Source organism: Aegilops tauschii, chromosome 2 (genome assembly GCF_002575655.3).
Source record: "Aegilops tauschii subsp. strangulata cultivar AL8/78 chromosome 2, Aet v6.0, whole genome shotgun sequence".
NCBI lineage: Eukaryota > Viridiplantae > Streptophyta > Magnoliopsida > Poales > Poaceae > Aegilops > Aegilops tauschii.
This window is the reverse complement of record NC_053036.3, coordinates 7,185,486-7,210,967: the sequence shown is the minus strand read 5'-3', so window position 1 is coordinate 7,210,967 and position 25,482 is coordinate 7,185,486. Positions and strand designations below refer to the sequence as shown.

General features: G+C 42.8%; 1 protein-coding gene and 1 long non-coding RNA gene across 2 annotated transcripts; both read right to left on the bottom strand.

Annotated features, from left to right (window-relative positions):
* Positions 1-16,841: 16,841 nt before the first annotated feature.
* Positions 16,842-21,260, bottom strand: LOC109746167 (uncharacterized). The gene is made up of 3 exons (XM_020305296.2): positions 20,936-21,260; positions 20,446-20,633; positions 16,842-17,555 (listed from the first exon to the last, which is right to left on the bottom strand). The coding sequence occupies exons 1-3, from the start codon at positions 21,166-21,168 to the stop codon at positions 17,308-17,310; spliced, it is 669 nt and encodes a 222-aa protein (XP_020160885.1). The 5' UTR covers positions 21,169-21,260; the 3' UTR covers positions 16,842-17,307.
* Positions 21,261-23,312: 2,052 nt separating this feature from the next.
* On the bottom strand, positions 23,313-24,192 carry LOC120974345 (uncharacterized). Its single transcript, XR_012203684.1, has 2 exons — positions 24,077-24,192; positions 23,313-23,745 (listed from the first exon to the last, which is right to left on the bottom strand). It is a non-coding gene; the product is annotated as an uncharacterized lncRNA (long non-coding RNA).
* Positions 24,193-25,482: the final 1,290 nt, after the last annotated feature.

Sequence of the window (25,482 nt, the reverse complement as noted above, 5' to 3'; positions counted from 1 at the left end):
CGGCGGGCCGGGGGCGACGGCGCGATCGAGACGGCGACGTAGTACGGGGCGGCGGCGACGGGCGGCGGGGGCGACGGCGGTGACGGCGACGACGGGCGGCGGGGGCGGCGGGGGCGGCGAGGGCGGCGCGCGATGAGCGACGGCGCGGCGGCGGCGGCGATGTCGCGCGAAGTAGTTGGAGAAGAAGTGGTGGTCGGTGAAACTGAATTTTTCGAAAGTGCCATATATATAGGAGGGGCCTTTAGTACCGGTTGGAGCCACCAACCGGTACTAAAGGCCAATTTTCGCCAGGCCAAGGGGCGGGAAACTGCCCCTTTAGTACCGGTCCGTGGCTTTAGTACCGGTTGGAGCCACGACCCGGTACTAAAGGGGTGCGCTGGCGCAGGAGCGGTGCGGGCAAGTTTAGTCCCACCTCGCTAGCCGAGGGGCGCCCGCACCAGTTTGAAGCCCCGGCGCGGCTGCTGTCTCGAACTCCTCTCTATCGCAGGCTTCTGGGCCTAACTTCGGCGCGCTGCCCTGTGAGCCTGCTGGCCCTTCTGGGCCTGTATTTGCAAACCCTAGGTCTCGCATGCCCACTCGGCAGCGCCCCAACAATTTTTTATATAATTTTCTTCTATTTATTTCTAAGTAGTTTTTTTGCTGTATTTAGTTTCTTTGTGAATATAAAAAAAATTATATAGTTTTTTTCTTTTCTGCATTATTTATTTTCTGCTATTTATTTTTGAGTAATTTTTAAATAGTTTTGTCTTTTCTGTTTTATTTATTTTCTGTTTTGTCTTTTGCACATGCTATGTGGGTGAAATAATGATACCATGCCAAGTTACGACATTTTCAGAGTTCATTTTGTAGTGATTTTCAATTTCACGGTCATTTAGCTCTCTAAACAAATCGTTAAATGACTGAAAAATAGCAAATGATGTCAGAAAGTGTTGAAAATTGATGACGTCGCTTTGAATGGTGCGTACGGAATGCAAAAAATGTCTGGAGTTGTAATAAGTTTAAAAAAATGAAGTGCCAGTGTAACAGATGAGTTCTCGTCCGAAACCCTGATACTCCGAAGGAGATTGTCCGGTTTGTACACGAAGTGCGTCCAGTTTTTGCCGTAACCCTCTCTACTCTTTTGCACATGCTATGTGGGTGAAATGATGATACCATGCCAAGTTTCGACATTTTCAGAGTTCATTTTGTAGTGATTTTCAATTTCACGGTCATTTAGCTCTCTAAACAAATCGGTAAATGACTAAAAATAGCAAATGATGTCAGAAAGTTTTGAAAATAGATGACGTCCCTTTGAATGGTGCGTACGGAACGCAAAAAAGTCTGGAGTTGTAATAAGTTTAAAAATGAAGTTCCCGTGTAACAGATGAGTTCTCGTCAGAAACCCTGATACTTCGAAAGAGATTGTCCAGTTTGTACACGAAGTGCGTCCAGTTTTTGCCGTAACCCTCTCTACTCTTTTGCACATGCTATGTGGGTGAAATGATGATACCATGCCAAGTTTCGACATTTTCAGAGTTCATTTTGTAGTGATTTTCAATTTCACGGTCATTTAGCTCTCTAAACAACTCGGTAAATGACTGGAAAATAGCAAATGATGTCAGAAAGTGTTGAAAATTGATGACGTCGCTTTGAATGGTGCGTACGGAACGCAAAAAAAGTCTGGAGTTGTAATAAGTTTAAAAAAAATGAAATGTCAGTGTAACAGATGAGTTCTCGTCCGAAACCCTGATACTCCGAAAGAGATTGTCCAGTTTGTACACGAAGTGCGTCCAGTTTTTGCCATAACCCTCTCTACTCTTTTGCACATGCTATGTGGGTGAAATGATGATACCATGACAAGTTTCGACCCTTTCAGAGTTCATTTTGTAGTGATTTTCAATTTCACGGTCATTTAGTTCTCTAAACAAATCGGTAAATGACTGAAAAATATCAAATGATGTCAGAAAGTGTTGAAAATTGATGACGTCGCTTTGAATGGTGTGTACGGAACGCAAAAAAAGTCTGGAGTTGTAATAAGTTTAAAAAATGAAGTGCCAGTGTAACAGATGAGTTCTCGTCCGAAACCCTGATACTCCGAAAAAGATTGTCAAGTTTGTACACGAAGTGCGTCCAGTTTTTGTCGTAACTCTCTCTACTCTTTTGCACATGCTATGTGGGTGAAATGATGATACAATGCCAAGTTTCGACATTTTCAAAGTTCATTTTGTAGTGATTTTCAATTTCACGGTCATTTAGCTCTCTAAACAAATCGGTAAATGACTAAAAAAATAGCAAATGATGTCAGAAAGTGTTGAAAATTGATGACGTCGCTTTGAATGGTGTGTACGGAACGCAAAAAAAGTCTGGAGTTGTAATAAGTTTAAAAAAATGAAGTGCCCATGTAACAGATGAGTTCTCGTCCGAAACCCTGATACTCCGAAAGAGATTGTCCAGTTTGTACATGAAGTGCGTCCAGTTTTTGCCGTAACCCTCTCTACTCTTTTGCACATGCTATGTGGGTGAAATGATGATACGATGCCAAGTTTCGACATTTTCAGAGTTCATTTTGTAGTGATTTTCAATTTCACGGTCATTTAGCTCTCCAAACAAATCGGTAAATGACTAAAAATAGCAAATAATGTCAGAAAGTTTTGAAAATTGATGACGTCGCTTTGAATGGTGTGTACGGAACGCAAAAAAGTCTGAAGTTGTAATAAATTTAAAAAAATGAAGTGCCCATGTAACAGATGAGTTCTAGTCAGATACCCTGATACTTCGAAAGAGATTGTCCAGTTTGTACACGAAGTGCGTCCAGTTTTTGTCGTAACACAAGAAGTCCGGAGTTGTAATAAGTTATTAAAGATAAAAAAGAGGCACAATGCTCGTTAATTAGCTTCAAGGCTTTCGGAATAGTGCAAACTGCACTGCACATAACTCCGTGCAGTCTACACTATTCCTCAAGGCTTAAAGCTAAGCAACGTGCAGATGAGCATTGCGCCTCTCCTTCATCGTCTCTGCACTCAGGGCTTATAAACCGCTCCTCGTGCCTCTCTCTTCGCGAGGTGGGACTAAAAAACAGCTTACTAAGAAACTATAGTACCCACTACTAGGAAAAGGCCTACTAGTGACGCACCAGTTTTGCCTACTAATGGCGCACTACTGGTGCGCCACTAGTACCACGCCACTAGTATTTTTTACTAATGGCGCACCAGGCAGTGCGCCATTAGTATAGGCCATGGTGCGCCATTAGTATGCCTCCCAGGGGGCCATATTTACCCATGTGCTTTGCCATACTAATGGCGCACTGCAGGGTGATGCGCCATTAGTATCATTTGGCATACTAATGGCGCACGTTGGGGTGATGCGCCATTAGTATGTATATTAGGAATTTTTTTCTTTTCTGATATTTGCACAGATTACAAAATATATTATTGGACAGAATATAAACAGCACCACACAGCAACAGCAGATTCATCGAATACAATAGAAGATTAGCCTCCGAATACAATTCATCATATTAGTCTCCGAATTCAAAAGATCGAACAAAGATAGAACATTACAAGTCTCGAGACCGCGAGTAGCGAGTTTGTCGAAAGTAATACTAATCCTAACAAGTCCTACTAATCATCATCATACAACTTCTACTCGTTATTAATAACAAGTCATACGATCATCATCCTGATAGTCATCGAACCAACCCTACTTAGTTGTTCTTAGCACATGATCATCAGTATTAGGCAGGACCTAAATACCCTATTTAAGGTAAAATAGCATAAAACAATATAGACCAGTATTAGGCAGGACCTAAATACCCTATTTAAGGTAAAATAGCATAAAACAATATAGACCCTGACTCTCCATTATGGAGAATGGAGATCATCCTGTCTCCAATTCTTGCGCGGCGCTTCCTTTTGCTTCCAAGAACCTCCTTACAACTATCCATACATTTTTTCCATTCTCTGATTAGCATGTCTCCACTTCTTCTAGAAATCCGGTATGGACAGTTGAGATTCGTAGGATGACCTGGATATAAGTTCAAAACACGAAGGCTGCCATTCTGATACATCAAATGAGGTACACAATCCTCTGGGATTCTCTGTTGAAAAACATAGTAATAACTTCATAGTTAGCAATGAGTACTAGTTTTAGAAGTATGCAAAAGATGCACGGATGTCGTAATAGTAAAAACTCTTACCAGGGTATCTCCATGGTAGTTACCGTAGTTCAACACGTGCACTAGTGGCACGTATTGACCATAATGTTGAGAAGTTTGATTGTAGATATTGTAATTCTCAAGATCAGTACAAAATCCGACCAGATGATTTTTCTCCTGATAAGTTAACTCGGAGCCATCGGTGTAGTGGGTTTTGTCTACCATGTTCCGCACATTTTTGAACAATCAAAATAAGCTGTCAATGGAAATAAGTTGTCAACTATTTTGAAATAAACAATATAAATTAGTTCATAATTAACTATGTTTGAGAAACTCACATAGCGGTAGAACTGGAGGCGTATCAACAAGGACCCAAATGTCCATATTGTCTTGGTCGATGTCAGGATCACCAAGATCCATGGTGACAAGCATACCCTCATCAAAACCATACATCTTGCAAAATGCTTCCCAATTTTTGCAACCAAAATGGGTTACGCTCTCAGCATTATACAGATTTACTTCAAAATCCACATCATGATGTTTCCTTAGGTGAATTTTCTTCGTTTCAAAATTTTCATGATCTTCAAAATCCATCCTCTCCAAGACATAGCGTCTTGCATGGCATGGGATAAACTATACTCGAATTGTAAAAGATAAAATTACACGTTGAAATAGTTGAAGTCATGCTTAATTATGAAAAAAACACTTGTCGTCGTTGCGTACCGTTTCAACTTCGAAGGTCTCCTCGAGCTTAATACTGAAGCGCCGATCATCGTCCAGGTGAGGTCTGTCGCACAGGCCTCGACCGTCGTGGCACCAGTCGCATTCCCCCGGGAGACTTTCGTCGTCCGATGACGACATTTCCTATGTTCATAATTCAAAACTACATCATCACTGTTGGGTCCAATAAGATAATCCACAGTGTGGTGAAAACACGCCCTTCGAACTGGTTTGAGCAATTGGTGAATGGAGATGGTCTAAGATTTTCAGTAGTAAGAAGTGAAGTGGTAATTTTGAGAGCAAATGGTTAGGATGAGTGGATCCTCTTTCCTGTTTAGCTTTACAATAGAATATTGTTAGTCATGCACACTTGTGCATTTTCAGCCAGGCCCAGTGGAGTTGGCCTAAAAACATTTCTTTCTTTAAGCCTGCTACATCCATCTCAAGTATTTATGGTCAAGGGTTAGCAGGGCCATCCAAATAGAATATGTGGTATGGGCTTTTTTAGTAGGTCATCCTACCAGATTAGGGTTTATCGATGACGAGCAACTAACATTAGTAATAACTATGAGTAGATATCACACTTCTATATGTATAACACAAGAGGCAGTTGATCCTACTTAATTAAGTACTAAGATACCCCGGCCCATGCATTAGTCGCAAGTGCCCCATATGTCCTATTTTTAGCAAAGTCATGCTAAAATTCACGGAAAATTTCAGCATGACCTTTGCTGAAAATAGGACATATGGAGTACCCGAATTTGCCGGAACGGAAGCTAATCGACATTTCGGCAAACTCAAGGGCCTCTCGGGGTACAGCAGCAGCATCACAAGTTGACAAAATTCCCAAGTAGTACATTTCTGCAAGTAGAACACAAGCACCACTCATGGGCTAGTAGTAAAGCATTGATATATATAGCAGCAGTAGTAAATTAGATTGTACCACTCATGGTACATTTCTGCAAGTAGAAACACAAGCACCACTCAGAGCAATGGAGAGGAAAATCTGACAATAACTTAACTGAAACCAAAGAAAGACCAAGCAAACTATTGCAAGTACAGTACACTAACTACTTCACTAAACACAACTGCATAGCAGCCCTCTAAGTTGATGAATGTAGACTGATCTGCTAGCCGCTTCACACGAGGAAAACCTGGATATGCCAACATCATTCAGCCCTGAACCACAAAGGCGACCAAGCAGTTCAGTCAGAATGTAACATAGTTATCCTTTTCTCATGCCAACTATCGTGCAATTTATCAAATTCTAATGTTCCTAGCAATGACTATTACTAAGCTTTTGATGGGCACACGCAGTTAATTGTGCAGCAAAACTCCATGAAGTGTCCCAAACCGATGACACGGTCGTAGGGTGCGGCTTTAAATCAGGCCGGTTAATGGCCACGAACAGGGCTGTGACCGGCCGACCTGATTGCAAAGAGGATGTCCACTTGTAAAATCACCAAGGTACACTGCTGATGTGTGCAGAGTATTCAGGTGTTGAGGGAGGGCTTGCAAGATCCTTCCAGTCTCTTGTATATGTAGTAAAATTTTCCTGACGGTTATTGAATTCGGATCAATTTGGTTATTACTCTATCATCTTTGATCAATTATTAGCTGCAGTTTGAATCGGAAAGTCATGTGCACCCGTTAAAGTGATTTAGAAGTTACATGGTAGGACCGCTAATCGGAACTCATTTGATGAATCTGTTGTTGGACTGCTGCTGCCGAGGCTAGAGAAAATCCACCACTATAGCAGGCTACCTGTAGTTGTCGATTGAAAATCCAATGGATCATCCACTCTGCTATGTTGAGCCATTGCTTACCAAAAAGGGACTGGTGGGTGCCAGTCGACTGAATTCCCAATTTGGGTCAGTCGCTGTTCTTCATCATGGGTTACTATCACAGTTAAATCTTCGTGTAAATTACATCAATTTTAAAATCAGCACAACTACAAAACCTACACATTGACAACTACCAGTGAATCACATTGTAAATTCAATGAACTTGTAGTTGAAGAAACCATCAAAAAGCAAGATTCATACTGGAAAAGAAAACAATCAGAGATGGGGGATAGGGGAGAGGGAGGGCGGACGGGGTCAGCCGGAGGGGCGGGAAGGGGATGAGCATACCTGCGCTGGACGCAGGTGGGTAGGGCTGGAGCTCGCCCCGGTTCTGCTCGATGATGGAGTTCGTCCGATCCTGCAGAGAGAAGGGAAGGTGGAGGAGTCCGTCAAACGAAGCCATAAAGAGATGTGGGCGGCGGGAATGGAGGGGAGGAGGAAGGTCGAGGTGGACGCCGGCAGGTCAGGAGGGATTTACCTGGCCGCCGCTCGATTTGGCGCGTGGAAGACGAGGTGGGGCGGCGGGTAGACGCGGGGGCGGCGGCGTGGGGGAGCTGCAGTGGTGGGGGGCGCGGGGGCGCGGGGGCGGCGGGGGTGGAGTCCGGCGGGGGTCGGGGCGGCGGCGTCGTGGGTCAGGTGAGCGCGCGGGTGGACTGGCGAGGGAGAGGGAGAAATTAGCTAAGCGGGGAAACTTACTAATGGTGCACCCCGAAGCGGTGCGCCAGTAGAATGTTTTTTTACATAGCAATGGCGCACCCACGATCGGTGCGCCATTAGTAATCTTTTTTTATATAGCAATTGCGCACCAGCCAGAGGTGCGCTTTAAGTAATTTTTATTATTATTATTTTTTGTTGCATCTAATAATTTTTTAGAAAATGAATATGAATATGAAACAGTAATAATTTTTTACAAAAACAGTAATAATATTTTTTTAAATGTCATCAAATGTGTCATTTGAAAATATTTATGAATATGAAAAAATATCATCAAATTTATTATTTGAAAATATCATCAAATTTGTTATTTGAAAATATAATCAAATTTGTTTTTTTTTGCAATTTTAGTTGCATTCATTTGTGACGGTGGAGCGGGCCGGGGAGGGTGTGGGGGGGTCATCGACGGCGGTGGAGCGGGCCGGGGAGGGTGCGGTGGGTCGTCGGCGGCGGTGGAGCAGGGGAGGGTGCGGTGGGTCGTCGGCGGCGGTGGAGCGGGGGAGGGTGCGGGGGGTCGGCGGTGGCGGCCGGTGGAGCGGGGTAGAGGGTGCGGGGGGTGCTTGGCAGCGAGGGGGACCGGATCTGGCGAGGTGGGATAGCGATCGAGATCAAGTGTCCATGAAATATACACTAATGGTGCACCGGGGAACAGTGCGCCATTACTATATACACTGGTGCGCCATTAGTAGTGGCGCACTATGAGGCCGGTGCGCCATTAGTATGTTTGGAAAAATAAAAATAAAAATTGTTACTAGTGGCGCACCGTGTGTCTGGTGCGCCATTAGTGTCTTTCACACTAATGGCGCACCAGCACATGGTGCGCCACTGCTATATAGTAGTGGCGCATCACATGTCTGGTGCGCCATTAGTGGTCATTCCATCTATAGCCCTTTTCCTAGTAGTGACCGGTTCATGGCACGAACCGGTACTAAAGGTGCCCGTGGGGCTCCAGCCTGACCACAGCCTGACGCAGCCTCATTAGTACCGGTTCGTGACACGAACCAGTACTAATGATCTCCGCCCGCCTAGCCGTTGGAACCGGCACTAATGGACACATTAGTACCGGTTCAAAATCAAACCGGTATTAATGTGCTTCACATTTGACCCTTTTTCTACTAGTGGGAAGTCACTATTGCAAGATGGCATTCAGTTAACACACGTACAATTGACTGATCACTGTATCCTTTTTTGCTAATTTAATTTGAAAAGGCTATTGCAAACATTTTTTTTTCTGAAATTATATACTTTGTTTATTTCTAATGTGATTTTGTTACTGTTTGTATGGTATTTCTCTGTCTAAATTTTTTGTTACATAAATCAATCTGCATATATGTGTGCAGGCTATGAATCGACAAACAGCCCAGAAAATATGGCATGCTACATACCCTGTGACAGTACATTATCAGAAATACTTATATTTTTGATAAACGCATCTCTCATCCATCATGACATAGATGTGATGCGTTGCAAGTGTTCTTTTTGGTTCTCTCGCGATGCGTCGAGTACATGATGGATGATCTAATCGTTCAGTGTGTCATGTGTACTCAGTCACTTGTGTCATCTTCAGATTTTAGAAGTCAAAATTATAGCTTTAGCTCTATATTTAAGAATTTTTCTACGGCAAATGCAAGAAAAATAAAGCGTCCTTCTGCTCTCATTCTGAGGAAGTTCTGAAAAATTGAGGCATTTGTATGAATTTCTATTCTTCATTATAAATTATCCTTTCAAGTTTAGAAAATAAAACATGATATACTCTGTATGTCTCTGTTCTACACTACCACTACCATTTTATTGCTGCAAAACACCAATGAAAAAGTCATTACTATTTTCCACGTTTTTATACAATCAAGCTGAAAGAGCAATAAAATGATCTGTTTTTGACATCGCCTCAGATCTTACCGAAAGGCAATGTGCTTATAATGTACATCTAGATAACAATAATGTGTTTGGGAATGATTCATTTGTCGACGGTCAGCATGTGGGGTGTGAGGGACGATACTTATATAACTTAGTGGGCAAGGGAATGACGTCACAAAATTTTATCTAACATCTTAGGAGAAGATGGACACATGTTCCTATATTGCTTCTCTACAATTGCTTTCATCATTTGATCATCCATGTAATTTATAGCATCCATGCATAGCTTATCATTAGGCTGTTTGTATCCACTTATTCCTTTTGTTGACATGGCTAGGAGGCTACTATGAATGTCACATAGATTGTAATTTAACCTCCTTACAAATAATTAACGTTCAAACATTCCAGTGGAGGAATCTCGAGACTTAGGAATGGTGCCCCGACAATTGTGAGCGGCACAAAGGAAGGGTCGCCATCACCAAGGAAGTACGCTGACAATTGTGGACTCCAAAGAGGAACAAGCTCTATATTTAGTGCATTGAGTTGCTATTTTAAATTCTGAGAGGGGTTGGATTTTGTCGATTTCTAAGATATTGACTCGGAAGAATTATTATTTTGCTTGATGTAAACTCAGATTAATTTGTCATGTCATTTGAACCGAACAACCTTTTTGTGACTTCACTTCATGATTTTTGTGGGATATTTTTTTTACAGGTAGATTTTTGTGTGATATTCTGTCTCTTCCATGTACTAAGTGGACATATGTTGCCAGCTTATTTTATTTATCTATCAATTTGTTATATGTTGTCAAATTCCACCGAAGTGCATATGCCAGGATACACAACATATATTTAGATCCTCCACCATGTGACTTAGAGGAGATCCAGGAAAAGATGGAACTCAAAATCATCTCTGGTTATAGTTAGAAAATGCTCATCGGCATCTACACAATTTTCAGTGTATAATACAATTTAAGTCAATGTACCCAGGCCAGAATGAAGCATGACCAGCTGCTACGGTAATTAGTATCAGTATGTTCGTCCAGCCATGGCTATTACGGGCGTAGCAACGAGCTCACACAACCATCAATCACTGGAGGAAGTTGGGTTTTACCAGCTGGAGCAACGAGGGTGCCATCGGCAGCTCCGAGTTGCAGCGGGAGCCCCGGGAGCCACCGGTCCGCCGCGCCGTCAGCAGCAAGAGCCGCCCGGCCGAGCCGCCAAGCCGCCGCGCCAGGCCGCCGAGCTGTGGAGGGTACCGCCACGCCACCACCAGCAGCGGGAGCCGCCACTGATGGGGGCCTAGGTCCGGTCGTCGTCCTTCCTCGGCTCCTCGAGTCCAGTAGCTTCTCTCTTCAGAACAAACGTGTTGTTTCAGCACACATTGTATATACTGCTTTCCTATTTTATTTTTTATTATTTTTTTGTGGGATACTGCTTTCTTATTTTGCTACCACCTAATAGAAGAAGTCATGTAGATCATTTTCATCTATTTTCTTCACGTGTGATTTATTTTTACTTTTTATAATTGTTTATGAATGGTGGACAAAAACCCGCAGCCTTCTTCCGCTGCCCGAGCTCCCGGAGGAGCCGGCTCGGAGGGGGAGGCCTGTGGGGGCGGAGGGGTCTGGTCCGCGGCCACAGCCACAGCCACGACGAGCACGTGGACCCGGCGCCGCGTGACGGCGAGGTGGAGGGGGAAGGGCGAGAAGGTGAGCGCCTGGAACGCCATCGCGGGCGGTGCATGGGGAATGCAATCGCTTGCCGCCGTCGCCTTCAGCAGTGCAACTAGGTTGGAGAATGGGGATTATTTGGAATCTGAGTAGGGAGAGGTATGAGACATGTTTTTTTTTTCTCTCTTTCTGATTGTTGGCTACATACATAGGTATTTGAGACAAGACCAAATGAGTGGTGACTAGCATAGTAGGACGGAGCAAGAAGCAGCGACGACTCTGAGCTAGCTGCTAGCAATAAACACCCTCCACTCTTAATGGACCAAACCCAAAAAAACAGTGCAAAATAAAAAAAGACATGAAATATAATATTCCAAAAAATGACCGTCACCATAAAAATAATTCCATCTTAAATAATATTCCTGAAAATCTGAAAAAAACACCTTCTCAAAGTACAAAAATGATCATGTTTATTGAAAGAATATTCCATACGAACTAATGTTTCATAGGATGAAATGAAAATGAGGAGCTGAAATAGGTCATGACAAACATTCTTAGGGTACATAAAAATTTCATGGTCCGAAAAGAAATACTCAGTGTAACCTTATTTTTAAGGTTTGATCAGATTAAAAAAGTGTCGCATAATGGCACATGGAACATGTTATATTTAATTTTTCACCCGGTGCAACGCACGGGCATACCATGTACTTCTTTTTACTATGAAACCGTATTCCAAAACAGCCCACCAACAAAGCAGCAATAGCTAAACTATCAGGGCGGATCCTATTTCTCGCGAAGGTCGGCGGATAGCCACCAAACGCATATCCCCTCGCTGCATCTTTTCTGCTCCAGCCCACTTTTGCCTTTGCGTCGGACGGAGAAGGTAGAACTGCGGCAGATTTTTTTTAGAGACTCCCTTTCCAGTTTTGAGAAAGTTCTAGAACCTTCCCAAAATGGTATTATTTTTTTGCCCTCTGTGTTCTTGCTTCTCAGTTGCTTCATTTTCTTTTCTTCTATTATTTTTCTTTCTTTATTTTCTTTCTTTAAAATACAGGAATAGTTTTCAAATACATGAACAATTTTTTTAACATGGAAAATCTTTTTAAATTTCTGGACTTTTTTTCAAGTCGGAAAACATTCTTTCAAACTAGTGACAATTTTGAAATCCGGCACATTTCTCCAAATCGTGAACATGTTTCCAAATTCAATAACAACTTTTATAATAGGGGGCCTTTTTACAAATTCAAGATCATTTTTTAAAATATGGGAACTTTTTAAATTTTGAACACTTTTAAATTCATGAACATTTTTTAAATACGGGAACAATTTCCAAAATTGTTAAATTCTCAAATTTGTTAACATTTTTGGAAATTTCGAACAAGTTTTACTATTCATGAATATTTTTTGAAATCTAGGATATTTTTAAAAAATTCATGAAAAAAATTTAAAATCCTGAAGATTTTGAAAACCGTGAACATTTTCTTACATCAGAACATTTTTTCTAATGCATGCACAAATTTTGAAATACATGAATATTTTCTGATAGAGATAAAGGTGTCCTGATGTCTCGATGAGAAGTAGCTATCATTTTCGGTGGAAGAGTTTGATGATCCGACTACGAGCATGCAAAGACGTGTCGCCTTAGCAATTACTAAACCAACTCCGAGAGGTTATTGACCATGCCGGAGCATGATCAACCTTACCACAAGGGTCCATTTCCTGCATGCAAACGAAGAACAAACAAGAAATTAAGATTGCAATCTGAATATTGCGAATTTAAGAGGAAAGCTTTATTAATCAAAATGGGGTTCCATGATGTCTTGGTCTGGTCGAACACAAAAAAGGACGCGAGTTGTAGCTATGGTGATTTAATCTAAACAAAACCCAAATCTGAAACGATGTCCTAAGGGTTGTATTCTTAGGGAGACAGAGAAGAATTTCGTCCACCTTTGGCAAGGTGGGACTAAACTTTGTCCAAAGTTGTTTTCCCTATTAATATGGACTCTGAAAACAGCTTATTAAGTGCATTTTAAAATTACATGAGCGTGGCCCAAAGATAAGGTGGCGCGGCACCTAAAATAAACTATGGACTAATTTTATGAAAGGCCATGTTGCATATTTCATCCATGTCTTTGTATGTCATCATGGTGGCTTCACAGTGCTGAAAACTCTACTGAAAACTTTGTTCTTGTTGTCTTCGCGTGCGCCTTTATCTCCGCACTTGATCATACTCCAATATTCATCGTTCTTATCCATGCTAGGCCTTTCGAAAAAATGTGTCCAGTTTAGACAACATCATATTCTCATGAACATTAGAATTATTACCAAAAAAGAAAAGTAATTGGTCCAATATGTGTAGCAGTAGGGGTTGTCCTCATCATTTTCCATATTCACAAACATTTTTTGAAACTCGGAATAGTTTTTTTCAAATCCATGAATATTTTTCAAATTCATCAACATTCTACAAAATAGTGGAAAAAAAATCAATCCCAAACATTTTTAAAAAAGCAAAAACAAAACAAAAAGGAAACATACAAAAAAGAAGAAAAAACAGGGGAGCCTCGCCCCACATATGGGACGACCCAAAGCTAGGGCAGGGGGGGGGCTTCGGGTCTCCTTTCTATTCCCCGTTAGGTCAGGGAATAGGAGGTCACAACCCAATGAGTATGGATGAGTTTTGTTTTTCAAGAATCGACTATGGGTCAGCTTTATAAGGTCAAAAATCCTCGAAGGCCCAACCAGCTTTGGAATATGAAGGCCCACCATTTCTATACAAAATGCGAACCTTATTATAAGTGAACCAAATTCTGGTTAGATGATTAGGAGTGAAGTGGTACCACCAGCACACCAAGGATGAAACCCAGGTTTGCCGCTTCGGTGTCTCATAAAGGCAGAATATTCTTTCAGTGGGAGGCGACGTTCCCGTCGATAGCGAGGTGTCTCTAGTGACTTCAATAAGCTCAAGACCAGCTGGCTCAGTCTCTCGAAGGTTCTTATAAGGTAGGGTTGCGTGTGTGCGTTCATAAGGGTGAGTATATGTGTATTCCAGAGCATCTACATCTGTACTGCGTTTGTCAAAAAGAAAATTATTGTACTCAATGTAACTTGCAGGACGTATATATTTTTCCACAAAATGCAAGTAAGAGTTAATGACAACCAATCAACTTATACTCTAGAAGTTTATGTCAATAATACCCTAGAAGTTGATATTATGGTTTAAAGATCGTATGTTTTAAACTATTTGTTTGATCGTATGTTTTAAAGATCTCTATCATGGTATTTTGAGAATATCAAATATATAGTAACACACACGCACACACATGCTAATAATTCAATGAGTATCTTTGTTACAATATACAAATTAAATTTGGCGCAGTGCATACATACTTTTGCAATAATATGCATTCTGTTTTCGAAAAAATATGACTAAAATCAGCAATAATATCATATGGTTAGCTATGTCAACAAATAAACTCATAATCGATAAGACTAAAACAAGATAAAAATAGTACAAGCATAGAAGAAAAATTAGATTTATTTCATTTGGACATAATTAATTTATTTTATTGTTTGCGTTACTACCCAAACGAGATATCAAACTGCACAAAGTGAAAAAAAGAAGTTGTCATCTTTTGAACCAACGCCTACTCATCGGCCGCGCGGCGAGGGGCAAGCTGATCGAATACATGTCATCGACTACCTACCCCTTCGGTCGGCTCAGCTTCCAATGCACCATGGTGATCGGCAAGAACAGAGCACCGAGGATCGCCGAAGTCTCCTCGTGCGATCCGAGCAGCGCGGTCGTCGAGCTCCTGAAACCCGATGTTGTGACACCGGGCCTAAACGTACTTGCAGCATGGACAGGTCATCGTTTAGGTGAGAAATCACACGATTTCGACATCATATTGGGAAATGGCATGCCCGCACGTCGCAGACGTCGCGGCTCAGCCTAAGAAGAAACACCCCGACTGTACGCCGGCCATGATACGATCGGCGATGATGACCACGGCCAAGACCGTGGATAACACCGGGAAATTCATCGTCGACGACGAAGTCGACGATGGCAGCACCGCGACACCGCTCGTGGCAGGGGTAGGGATGGTACTTCCGCAGATCACGATGCGTCCGGGCATGGTGTACGACGCCGCGGTAATTCAAGCTGCAATAACGTATATGTAAGTTGTTGCAGTTAAAAAGCTCGTAGTTGGACCTTGGACCGGGTCGGCCGGTCCGCCTCACGGCAAGCACCGATCTACTCAACCCTTGGGCCGGCATCGCGCTCCTAGCCTTAATTGGCCGGGTCGTGTTTCCGGCATCGTTGCTTTGAAGAAATTAGAGTGCTCAAAGCAAACCATCGCTCTGGATACATTAGTATGGGATAACATCTTAGGATTCCGGTCCTATTGTGTTAGCCTTCGGGATCGGAGTAATGATTAATAGGGATAGTCGAGGGCATTCGTATTTCATAGTCAGAGGTGAAATTCTTGGATTTATGAAAGACGAACAACTGTAAAAGCTTTGCCAAGGATGTTTTCATTAATCAAGAACGAAAGTTGAGGGCTCGAAGACGATCAGATACCGTCCTAGTCTCAACCATAAACGATGCCGACCAGGGATCGACGGATGTTGCTTATAGGACTCCGCCGGCACCTATGAGAAATCAAAGTCTTTGGGTTCGGGGGGAGTATGGTCACAAGGCTGAAACTTAAAATATGTCGAGTTTCTTTGTACCCTTAACTACACGATTAAGCGGATGCGTCAGTTCGTTCCTGGACGGACGACCAATTGCACGACGAGTCTGCAAGGCGGCGTGAGTAACCTCAATTAGCCTTCTCTCATGGTGCTCTTCGGCAGCCGCACACGCATCCGCACGCTGACGCGAACGATGACCAGGGTGTCCGAGCAGCCAACCGAGACACACAAGGTGTCTGTCAGAGCGCTAGAGAGTGTAAGATAACCGTGACGCCGGCAACGTTTGTGTTCAAGCAGCAGAGGGAGAAGATGAGCGACAGAGTTGAGTGCTGCACACATGTGGTGAAGCCGGCTGGGGCATGGGACTTCTGTTCCATCTCATGGATGAGCCTTAACCACAAGGCGACCAGGCCCATCTACTTCACCTGGGGCAAGTGATCATAGAGAAAAGTGTATGAGTGTATTGCAGAGCATCTGCATTTATACCGTGTTTGTCAAAAAGAAAACTATTATACCCAATGTTCAAGAAATCGTTAACTGGTACCTGCTCGGTCGGTTTAGGAGTAGTGACTAATCGGTGAATCAGTCTATTAATTGAATTAATCAGACCATTAATCGTTAGATTGAATAGGAACTTTTATACCATACTCTCATGCTCCTAGTTATGTAGTATACCAAAACATGTTGCCATACACATATCGACGATGGCACGAGCCCGATTCAATCTGACATGGCTGTGCGCCAGCAGCACCGACGGCTCCATTGCGACCACGGCGAGCTGGTCGTGTTTGAGGCGGCGATCAGGGCCAGCCGTCTTCCAGAGCAGCAACAAGCTAGTGTTTGTGGCATGGTCCTGTATGCAGATACCGCGGCCGCGCCTTCAGAACCAGTTTCTGAAGACGGGGGTTCAGTTAACTGAAGGAGGAGCTGCCAAGTCCAGTCCGGTGTGACGCGCTGAGCACTTAAGCCAAGGAACGGGCACACCTGAGAGCGGCTGGAGGCCACAAAAGAGGACTGAAAACGGCGATCGTCGAGTTTGCAAACATCAAAACCGCGCACATCACCTCCAAGCCAAGGCGACATCGCGGGGCCACCGAATCCTCAGATACAGCAAGAGAGGCCGGGGAGAAGAAAAACAGCAAGAAGGGCAACTTGGACGAGAAAGAACGGTAGAAATGAGCAGGAGATCCAATCCAATGCAACGAGCGTATCAGAGTAATCTGGAACAACCATCACATAAACGATAGCTAGGCATGCAGCGGTATCAGAGTAATCCGCAACCGTGCAGCGGTATGTGCATTACAGACAGCCGCATCGCAAGTCCGCAGCCAGCAAAAGTTAAGATATCATGAATGAATGATGAACCAACAAAAGAATTTGAGATCCACTCAAAATTCTGCCCTTGCTACTAGCAAGTCACAAGACAGTTATAGTCTTGTGAGATAGATAGTATTCCGTGGTCTGGCCGCGCCGCGAAACAAACACCCGTGTAACCTATTCTAGGCTGCATCATCCGCCCAACGTACGAGAAAAACAATCCGATCTTCTGCTTAGTTGGTCCAGTGCGCACTACTTTATTTCTCGATCTCTCCCAGGAATGAGGCGTGGCGAAACAATCACTCCACGCTAGCTATGTCCACACCACCCACCAAAGAGCATCTCTCCAGATGAGATCGTCACTTCTCCTGAGCCGGAGGTGGCGCCGATGTAGGCAGCGGCGTCGGCACTGCTGTAGGCTTCGGCTTTGGCGTTGCCCGGGGCTTGCATGTCCTGCAGTCAGCTGGTGGTGGTGGAGCTGCCGTGTTGTCTGCGACCGTCACCCTCATTGTCTGGCGCTTGCCATCTTCGGCACGAACGTCAAGGATGGCGTCCATTATGAGTATCTCCCAGTCGCTGCGCTGTAGAAACCGGAACCATGATTCCTCTGCGTGGAAACAGATGATGCGAGATAAATATGAATCAGGTTGTCCTGGTGAATCAAAGTGCACGACGAATAAACATACAATAGAAATATATTTGCGAGAACGCAGCACAGCGGACAAGCTGGACAGGCACTTGAATGCCAAGTTGGCCCTAGTCAGGTCGTCATGGACCTCTACCTCCACTGCACCATGTCATGCGCTGTGGAATAAAATTTATTTATTGTAAATGTCAAATTAACTTCGTTAACAGAGCTTAATTCAATGTTCAAAGATCAAATCATATGCTCCTATTTTTTACCTAAAAACAAATGGTGTGCCATTCATCTTTCCAACATAGATCTACCCACTGTGTAGTGGAATTCAAAAACAAGAAAACTAGACATACTTACTACTACTAATTATAATGAAACAAAAAGGTTAGCCTGTCATTCTTACAGCGACAACTGAAGGTCAATTAAAGCCCTTAATAGTTCAGGCAGTGTAACAGTGAAAAAGCAAGCAACAGACTAAACTAAACATGCATGAATGTGTCCTGTAATAGGCCAATTATAGTACAACCCCTTGTATAAATATGCATTTAAGAGTTAACCTGCTAGATTCCACTGCAATCTTTCCCATCTAAACAAAGCTACCTGGTACTTTGGGCGCAAGTCCAGCCCACTGCACCTTTGGTCTATATAACAAAATCAGCCCAAAACATTTTTCATACTAAATCTGTTTTTTAAGAATTCTTTTGTAGCACTGTTAACAGTTTCCACATAAAAGATCCATGGGGTTGAACCAACTGTGTAAATACTTGTTCACAATTGGCTTGCCAGAACCCAAATCGGATAGTCAATCCAATCCCAGAACCCAAATCGGATAGTCAATCCAATCCAACCCAACCCCATCCACTCTACTACTAACATAGTTGGTATTCCTCTACACTAACAAGCTTTGGAGTCATAGACCTCGCAGGGGAGATAATTGATGAAACATTATGTTGTTAAATTAACATACCATTTCAGAAATGTAATACAACATGAAGAACCATAACACATGTAAAACAATAGTGACAAAATATTTGAATTACATGCATAATAATTGAATTACTCGTGTGTTCTGTTTTGCTATAACAGGGCCCAATGGCCAGAATGATCATATAGCAAGCAAATTTAACAAGAACACATGCCAAAAGACATCTTGATCTATTCCCACCAAATGCTATACAGTGAAACTATAATGCTACCTGGACACTAATGGCTCAAGTCATATCACCAACTGATCTGACACTAATATAGATATTGCTATTTTAGCTCTACATTTAAAATTTTACCAAAAATGTTCAAGGCAGTTAAGAATAAACAGTTAGTACTACCTACAGGTAGGGATGCAGGGCGGCACCCGATCTGCCCTGTTCCGTAGTTAAAACAGATCAGCTTAGGTGTGAATTTGTTTAGCGATTCGGTTGATTTTGAACTAATTCCTACTTTTGCGGGCTTATGCGGGACGCTGCCCTGCACCCCTACCGACAGGTATCAATGGTAGAAACTGCAGTTGATGACAGTAAAACATTGGTTAAATACTAATATATTGCTCCCAAATGTTCATGTCTAACTTTCTTGTTCAAGCTACCAACACTTAAAAATAAATCCCCCATCTGTTGTGCTAGAACAATCGATAATACTAAAGCAAAGGTGAGGTTTGAATACATTTTAAAGGCAAGGACCAACCCCCCCCCCCCCCCCCCTTCATGTACCATAGACTGGATAGGACAAGAACTATGGTGTACATTATTGTACCAATAAACATTCTGTCCGACCATTGTTGTTGCCTACTTAGCGAGGTGATCTAAAGGGAAAATGGGACTTAAACAGAACTACTTATATGGCAACTAAACTACTATAGTCTATAGTAATTCAACCACAATAGTCACATACCGACAGCATTCAAAGCTATCCAGCAAGACTAGGTATGTTCATGGCGTCATACCATAAAACAGATATCCCACATCAATCATATGGTTTCACTTGCGAGGTCCACAGGTAGTTAATGCTACATTTCCACGTTTCTTGCGCAAACCATATATCAGGGATATACCCAAGGGACGAGTTGGCGAAACCACAACATAGGTGGAGCTTATCGGCTTCATGGTATAATGCCAACAATGTGCCTTGCCCTGCTGTAGCCTGTAGTGCCACTCATATTCAGTATTTTGATCACTACTTCAGTTAAGTTGTCATACAAGTTTCCATTCCTGTTTTAGTCTCATATTTGATTTAGCTGGACTACCATCTTTATCACAATAATATAGGCGCTCATTAAGAAGACCACTAGAGAGACTAGGTATGGAAATTTGGGAACAAATAATATAATTTAAGCCTACATCTGTCCTAAACTGTTATGTAGTTATGTATGTATAAGCATGATGTGCAGTTGTTGACTTTGCCCAATAGTTGATCTTTATGGCCGTTGGTCGTTGTTGTGTTTTCCTCCAATATGACAGTTTACTGTAACTGTACTGTTTTTGTCACTATCAAATGCATAGCCTACAGTCCAATCACGCTTCATTCATTTATGAAATCAGAATTAGTTTGTTACAGTGTTGAAACAATCAGGGGCAACAAGGGTAGAAGTTGAGTTTCATTCTTTCTTTTACATTGTAAAAGGATTGTGAGAATACTGATGTTGCATAGTGAGCACCAGACTCAACCTTAATACCTATTTAGCATGGTCAAACCATGTAGCTTTTGTGAGCAAGTATCAGAATCTGGGTACGTAATTCAACAGTCTGCCCTTGAAACAATTGCTATAGCTATGATAACTGCTGGCAAAGATTTATCTGAATCATGCTTCATTCATTTATGAGAATAGACACAAAATTGTGATGTCAAGCTGTCAACCGGCACACACCTCCCAAGCGAACAGCCTTGAACTTGAGAAGCCCGTCGCCTTGGGGCCCCGACACCGGGAAAGTGCACGAGACGGAGCGCCTCGCGCGGTTCACGGCGATGGACGCGCTGTACCAGGGACCCCGCGTGATGGGCTCGCCGATCGCGCTCGCTACCTGCTTGTTCTTGGTAGCCTTCTCCATTGCCTGGCTGCAACAACAAGAGCAGCAAAAGCGGTTAGGCCTGGCCCCTCTTCTCCATCCCCTCTTCTTGGAAAACAACAAAATTTGACAAATTTTAGTACAAATCAACATCAGCAGCAAGAGCACGCATACTACAGAGAGATCAAGAACTGCACGCAGAGCGATACGAATACGTGGAAATGAATGCTAACAGGTAAACAAATCGGCGCAAAGTTGTGATCTTGGGCACATCTGGGTTCGACGTCCCGTCAACACAGGCAGAAATTACAGGGAGGCGAGCGACAGGGGGGGAGTGAGCTGGGGGTGGACCTGGAGCAGGAGAGGAAGACGGAGAGGTCGCTGAAGGCGCTGGCGGCGACGGCGCCGGTGAGCCCCAGCAGCGAGAGCGCGGCCGCGCGACGGGCCCACGCTGCGGCCCCCTCGTCCGACGGCGGAGGCGGAGGAGGTGATGGCGCAGGGGCCTTGGGCTTGGGCTGGGCGGAGAGGCGCCGGAGGAGGAGGGGACCGGAAGTGGAGGCGGCGTGGCGTCGAGCCGCCAACATTTTCGTCGGCGGCGGCGGCGACGGCGGGGTAGGAAGGGGGGAGAGGAAGAGAGAGACCCTACAAGCCTAGTTCCGCTGCACCCACTGGCTGCCTTGTGGGCCCTTTCGTTCTTATGATTTTCCATGTGGTCTAGTGGCTGCCACGTGGGCCCTTTTTCTAGGGGGACGTGGGCCCTATCTGACCCATCATTTCTTTCTCCAGAAGAAAATACCCCCTCTTAATCAAAAATTCAAAATATAAATAGTTTTTATACTCCCTTTGTATAAAAAAACTCATATTTTGATAGTGAGGGAGTAGTATAATAGCGTTGAAGCGGAGTATCTCCTGAGCTCAAATGATTTTAAAAAAATCTGAATTTTTTTTGTAGTAAACTTTAAAAAATGTTTTTGTGCTTGCCAAATTTCATTTAGAAAGAACATTCGTGGAAGTCGTGGCAAAAAAGGCAAAATCGATACTGCAAAAATGTTATTATTGAAAGCATTTGGAGTGTTGATTTTTTATGATTTCCACGAGTGTCCTCTAGTGATGAAATTTGGCAAGCATATAAAAAAGATTCAAAGTTCATCATAAAAAAAAATCAGGTTTTTTAGATTTTTTTTTTCATTTTGTTGTTCATACCGAGCTAAAAGAGGACTTTCGAGTTCCTTGCATCTAATAAACAGAACCTAAAAACAAAATCTTTTATGAGTATTCCCCCCAAGATAAAAATTAAAAAATGTTAAATAAAATTAAGAAACAATCTCTCCTGTCTGGGGCTGAGGGTTGGTTTTATTAATTTTATTACCTTTAGCAAACCACTACTACCTCCATTGTATTTTCAGTTATACATAAACGAGGACAAGTTGGGCCTATCACAAATCAAACTATGGTTGGATGGTTAGAAGGACGGTCGTATCCTTAGCCCACCAGGTTTCAAGTCCTTGACTTAACTGTGGTCGCATTTTCCTTGATTTATTTCAGGCATTCCGGCGATGTGCCTTAGTGGGAGGAGACATTTTAATAGGGGTAGGGTGTGCGTGTGTGCGTTCATGAGAATGAATGCATATATCTATGTATGAGCGTTTGCATCTGTATTGTGTTAAAAAAAGACAAATTAGACTTATCCATTAGTGGGTCAAAGAATTTTCTTTTCTTTCGTTTTCTCAGTAGTTGTGGTTTGAGCTGAGAGGTTGAGCTCCTTCGATGAGGCAGCGTGGCGCCACCAGAGGAGGCGGAGTGACCTACTCTAGCCAAGCAAGCTCCTTCGCTCAAGAAGAGCCAAGGCCCACAAGTGTGATATGCGATGAAGAAGTGCTTCCTCTGCATCATCTCTCTCGGACTACTGCATATCTCTTCTTCCTAATTTAATTTGCGCGTTATGGAGTACCTTCTTCTCTCTTTTTTTTCGAAAATGATGTGTAGAAGTGCTCCATGCATTTGTTTTTTCTTTTGTACAGGTCACAATTGAAGGTATTTCATCTTGAAATTATACACACGTATACATTTCATCCTTATATAGTTGCATATTCTTTTTAGATTTTTGGAACAGGAAAGTTTGAATGTTGAATTTTTCTAAATTTCGGGTTCCATGGAGCCCGGTCACCAAAACACCCAGTCCAACAGTTCCAAATAAAAAATAGTATATAAGTAATGAACATGTTACCACATTTCGGCATTAAAATACAATTTGAATTTACATTAACTAGTCTTTTTTGACAGATTTATTACATTAACTAGCGCAATGACCCCCCTCTGCCTCTCTATCCCTCGCAGCAGTCACGTGTGCAAAGATGAACTAGGGTGTGAGGCCTTGGCTTTGTTTGTACGTAGTTGTAGCCTTGTAGGTTGTGTAACCGAATTCGGTGATGTACTGGTCTCTTTGGTCTTTATTCTGTATATATGGTACCGATGAGGACGTATCCTTGAAGAAAAGAAAAGATGAACTAGCTAGTAATTTACATGATCTATCAGCTTATAATAACATTCATAAAGGAAATTACATAAATCTGTCTATCATCACCTCTGCATGTTTATCACCTTCACACATCCCAGCATAGCCCGACAAACAGACCTGATATTGCGAGCACACGGACTAATTTTATACGTCCAAATCAGGTGTTCAATTTGGCTCCTGGGAGAACAAGTCTAAACGCAACATGACAAATCAAACTGCAACAAAAGCATCATATTGCGAACTTGTTTCTTGCATGCGTCCATGGGTCGTCAAACGGGTAAAGGACTGTAGTAGGATGCTTTTTGAAAGCTCTTAATTATTGCGAACTTGTTTTCCGCACATAAAGCATCATATAATATATATTCCTCATGGAAAAAATAAATACGGGAGCCAATTAATTTGACTAGCTAGGCAGCGGGTAAAGGAGCATGGGTCGTCGCCGTCGCCGTCTCCACCGCTTGCAAGTCTTCCGAAGAAGACGAGGGTGGATTGTCACAGTGTCTCTTGCATGCGTCCATGGTTAGGTAGCAGCGGTTATATATCAGGCAGCAGTAGCAAAATTCAGTGGTGCAGTGCTTGTTCTCGCCGCACAGCCCGTTCGGAAAGTTGATCTTCTCGTCGTGCAGGTTGGCGATGGTTCGGCCTGCGGAGCAACATGCAGATGATGAAACATTTTCTTTCTTTTGAGAAGGAGATGATGAAACAATTGTCGGATTTCTTAACAAGGGAGAAACTTGTCTCAGGCAAGAGACGAAAAGAGAGATGCAAAAAAAAAAGAGAAAACAAAAATCGTACATGCATAGTAAGAAGTAACTTGATGAGCTTGTCTTTAAGACAAGGCGAGAAGATAAACCGGTGAGAGAAACAGAAGAGAGAATACAATAATGCATAGATCTTGAAAGATGATTAGTATCATCACAAAGATAAAACGGCGAGAGAAGTTGTGTAACTTTGATGCATATATATATACTTACATTGAGCGATGGTGGCGGAGCACAGGGGATGCAGAGACAGCAGGGCTAGCGCAAGGATGCGGATCGTGTGGCTGTCCATGGTCGTTGATCGATGAAAATCTATCTGTGTGTTCTCCTTCTACTACAAGATTGCTTGCTGTGGACGAAGAACTCGTGTGGCTGTGTGTGTGTATATATATATGCGAGTTTCAACAGGAGGGAGATCCGGCGCTATAACTCGTCTCGATCCCGTGCGAGAAAGATCAGGCGATCGAATTAACTAGGCAGATCGATTTGCTTCTTATTTTTTTCTCTTTCTTTAGACAAGTTTCCAATTTTTGGTGGTAGAATACGAACACTTAATATGGTAGTTACTGCTTGCCAAATTATCTCCGGTTTTTAGAAGTGTGTGTTTTCCGACTGTGATATGGCAATTATCACGCAACTTTTAGTCTTGAGCCCCTGGTTTTTCTGGACAAACTGGAGATGACGGCGGTGGGGTTGCATTGACTTGTCGTCGTCCCTGGTCTCATCCCCGCGAGCCCCACTCCAACCCGCCCCTGAACCGTCGTCCCCCATGCTGATCGCAAAACCTAGTCGCTTGCATGGTTGACGCTGGCAAGGGGGTAGGGTGCCGTAGCCCATCGTACACCTAGTCTCACCCCGGCGAGCCCCCAACTCCAACCTACACCCTGACGGCCTGACCGTTCTTTCATCTCCAGCTAGTGACGGCTTGGGTCATTGTTATGTGTTAGTTGGCTACCTTAGATCATTTTTGATTTTGGACCTTCTTAACAGGCGAACATTCACTGGCAGAGGGTGACAACTTCTTCAGCACAACATGTCAGTTTCTTCAGAAGAAGGCATTTTTCGTTTAAACTGCCACCTGTGTGATCTCGCGAAGTAACTAAAACTACCAGGATAAAGAGTTCGCTTGCCATCCTCCTTCTAGCTGATGTTCGCCAGATAACATTACCGTAATTTTTTGGTTGTATCACATTTTAATAAATTCATGTGTTGTTCTCGTGCATGACTAAACAATGAATTCGTATATCCTAAGAATAATGATGCCACCGAAATAGATTGATATGACATGCTAGTGACGTTAATGCATGCGTGATCAATGTGCATTAATTTTTGTGATTGTGAAAGTAAAATATATGTATCTTTGATCAAGATCATAGAATAAATCATTAACATTTGTAATACAAAATAATTAATATATGAAAATACTCTTCATGATAGCTCAAATGATACAAATTTTTCCTTATAGATATTAATATTTTTTTCTTTCTAAAAACTTGATCAAACATGTTTGATTTTTATAAAATAACTAATGCACCCTATATTTTGAAATGGAGAGAGAGTATCATATGCTTATTAACAGAAATGGCAAGAAGCTGGAGCATTTGGTCGGTAATAATCCT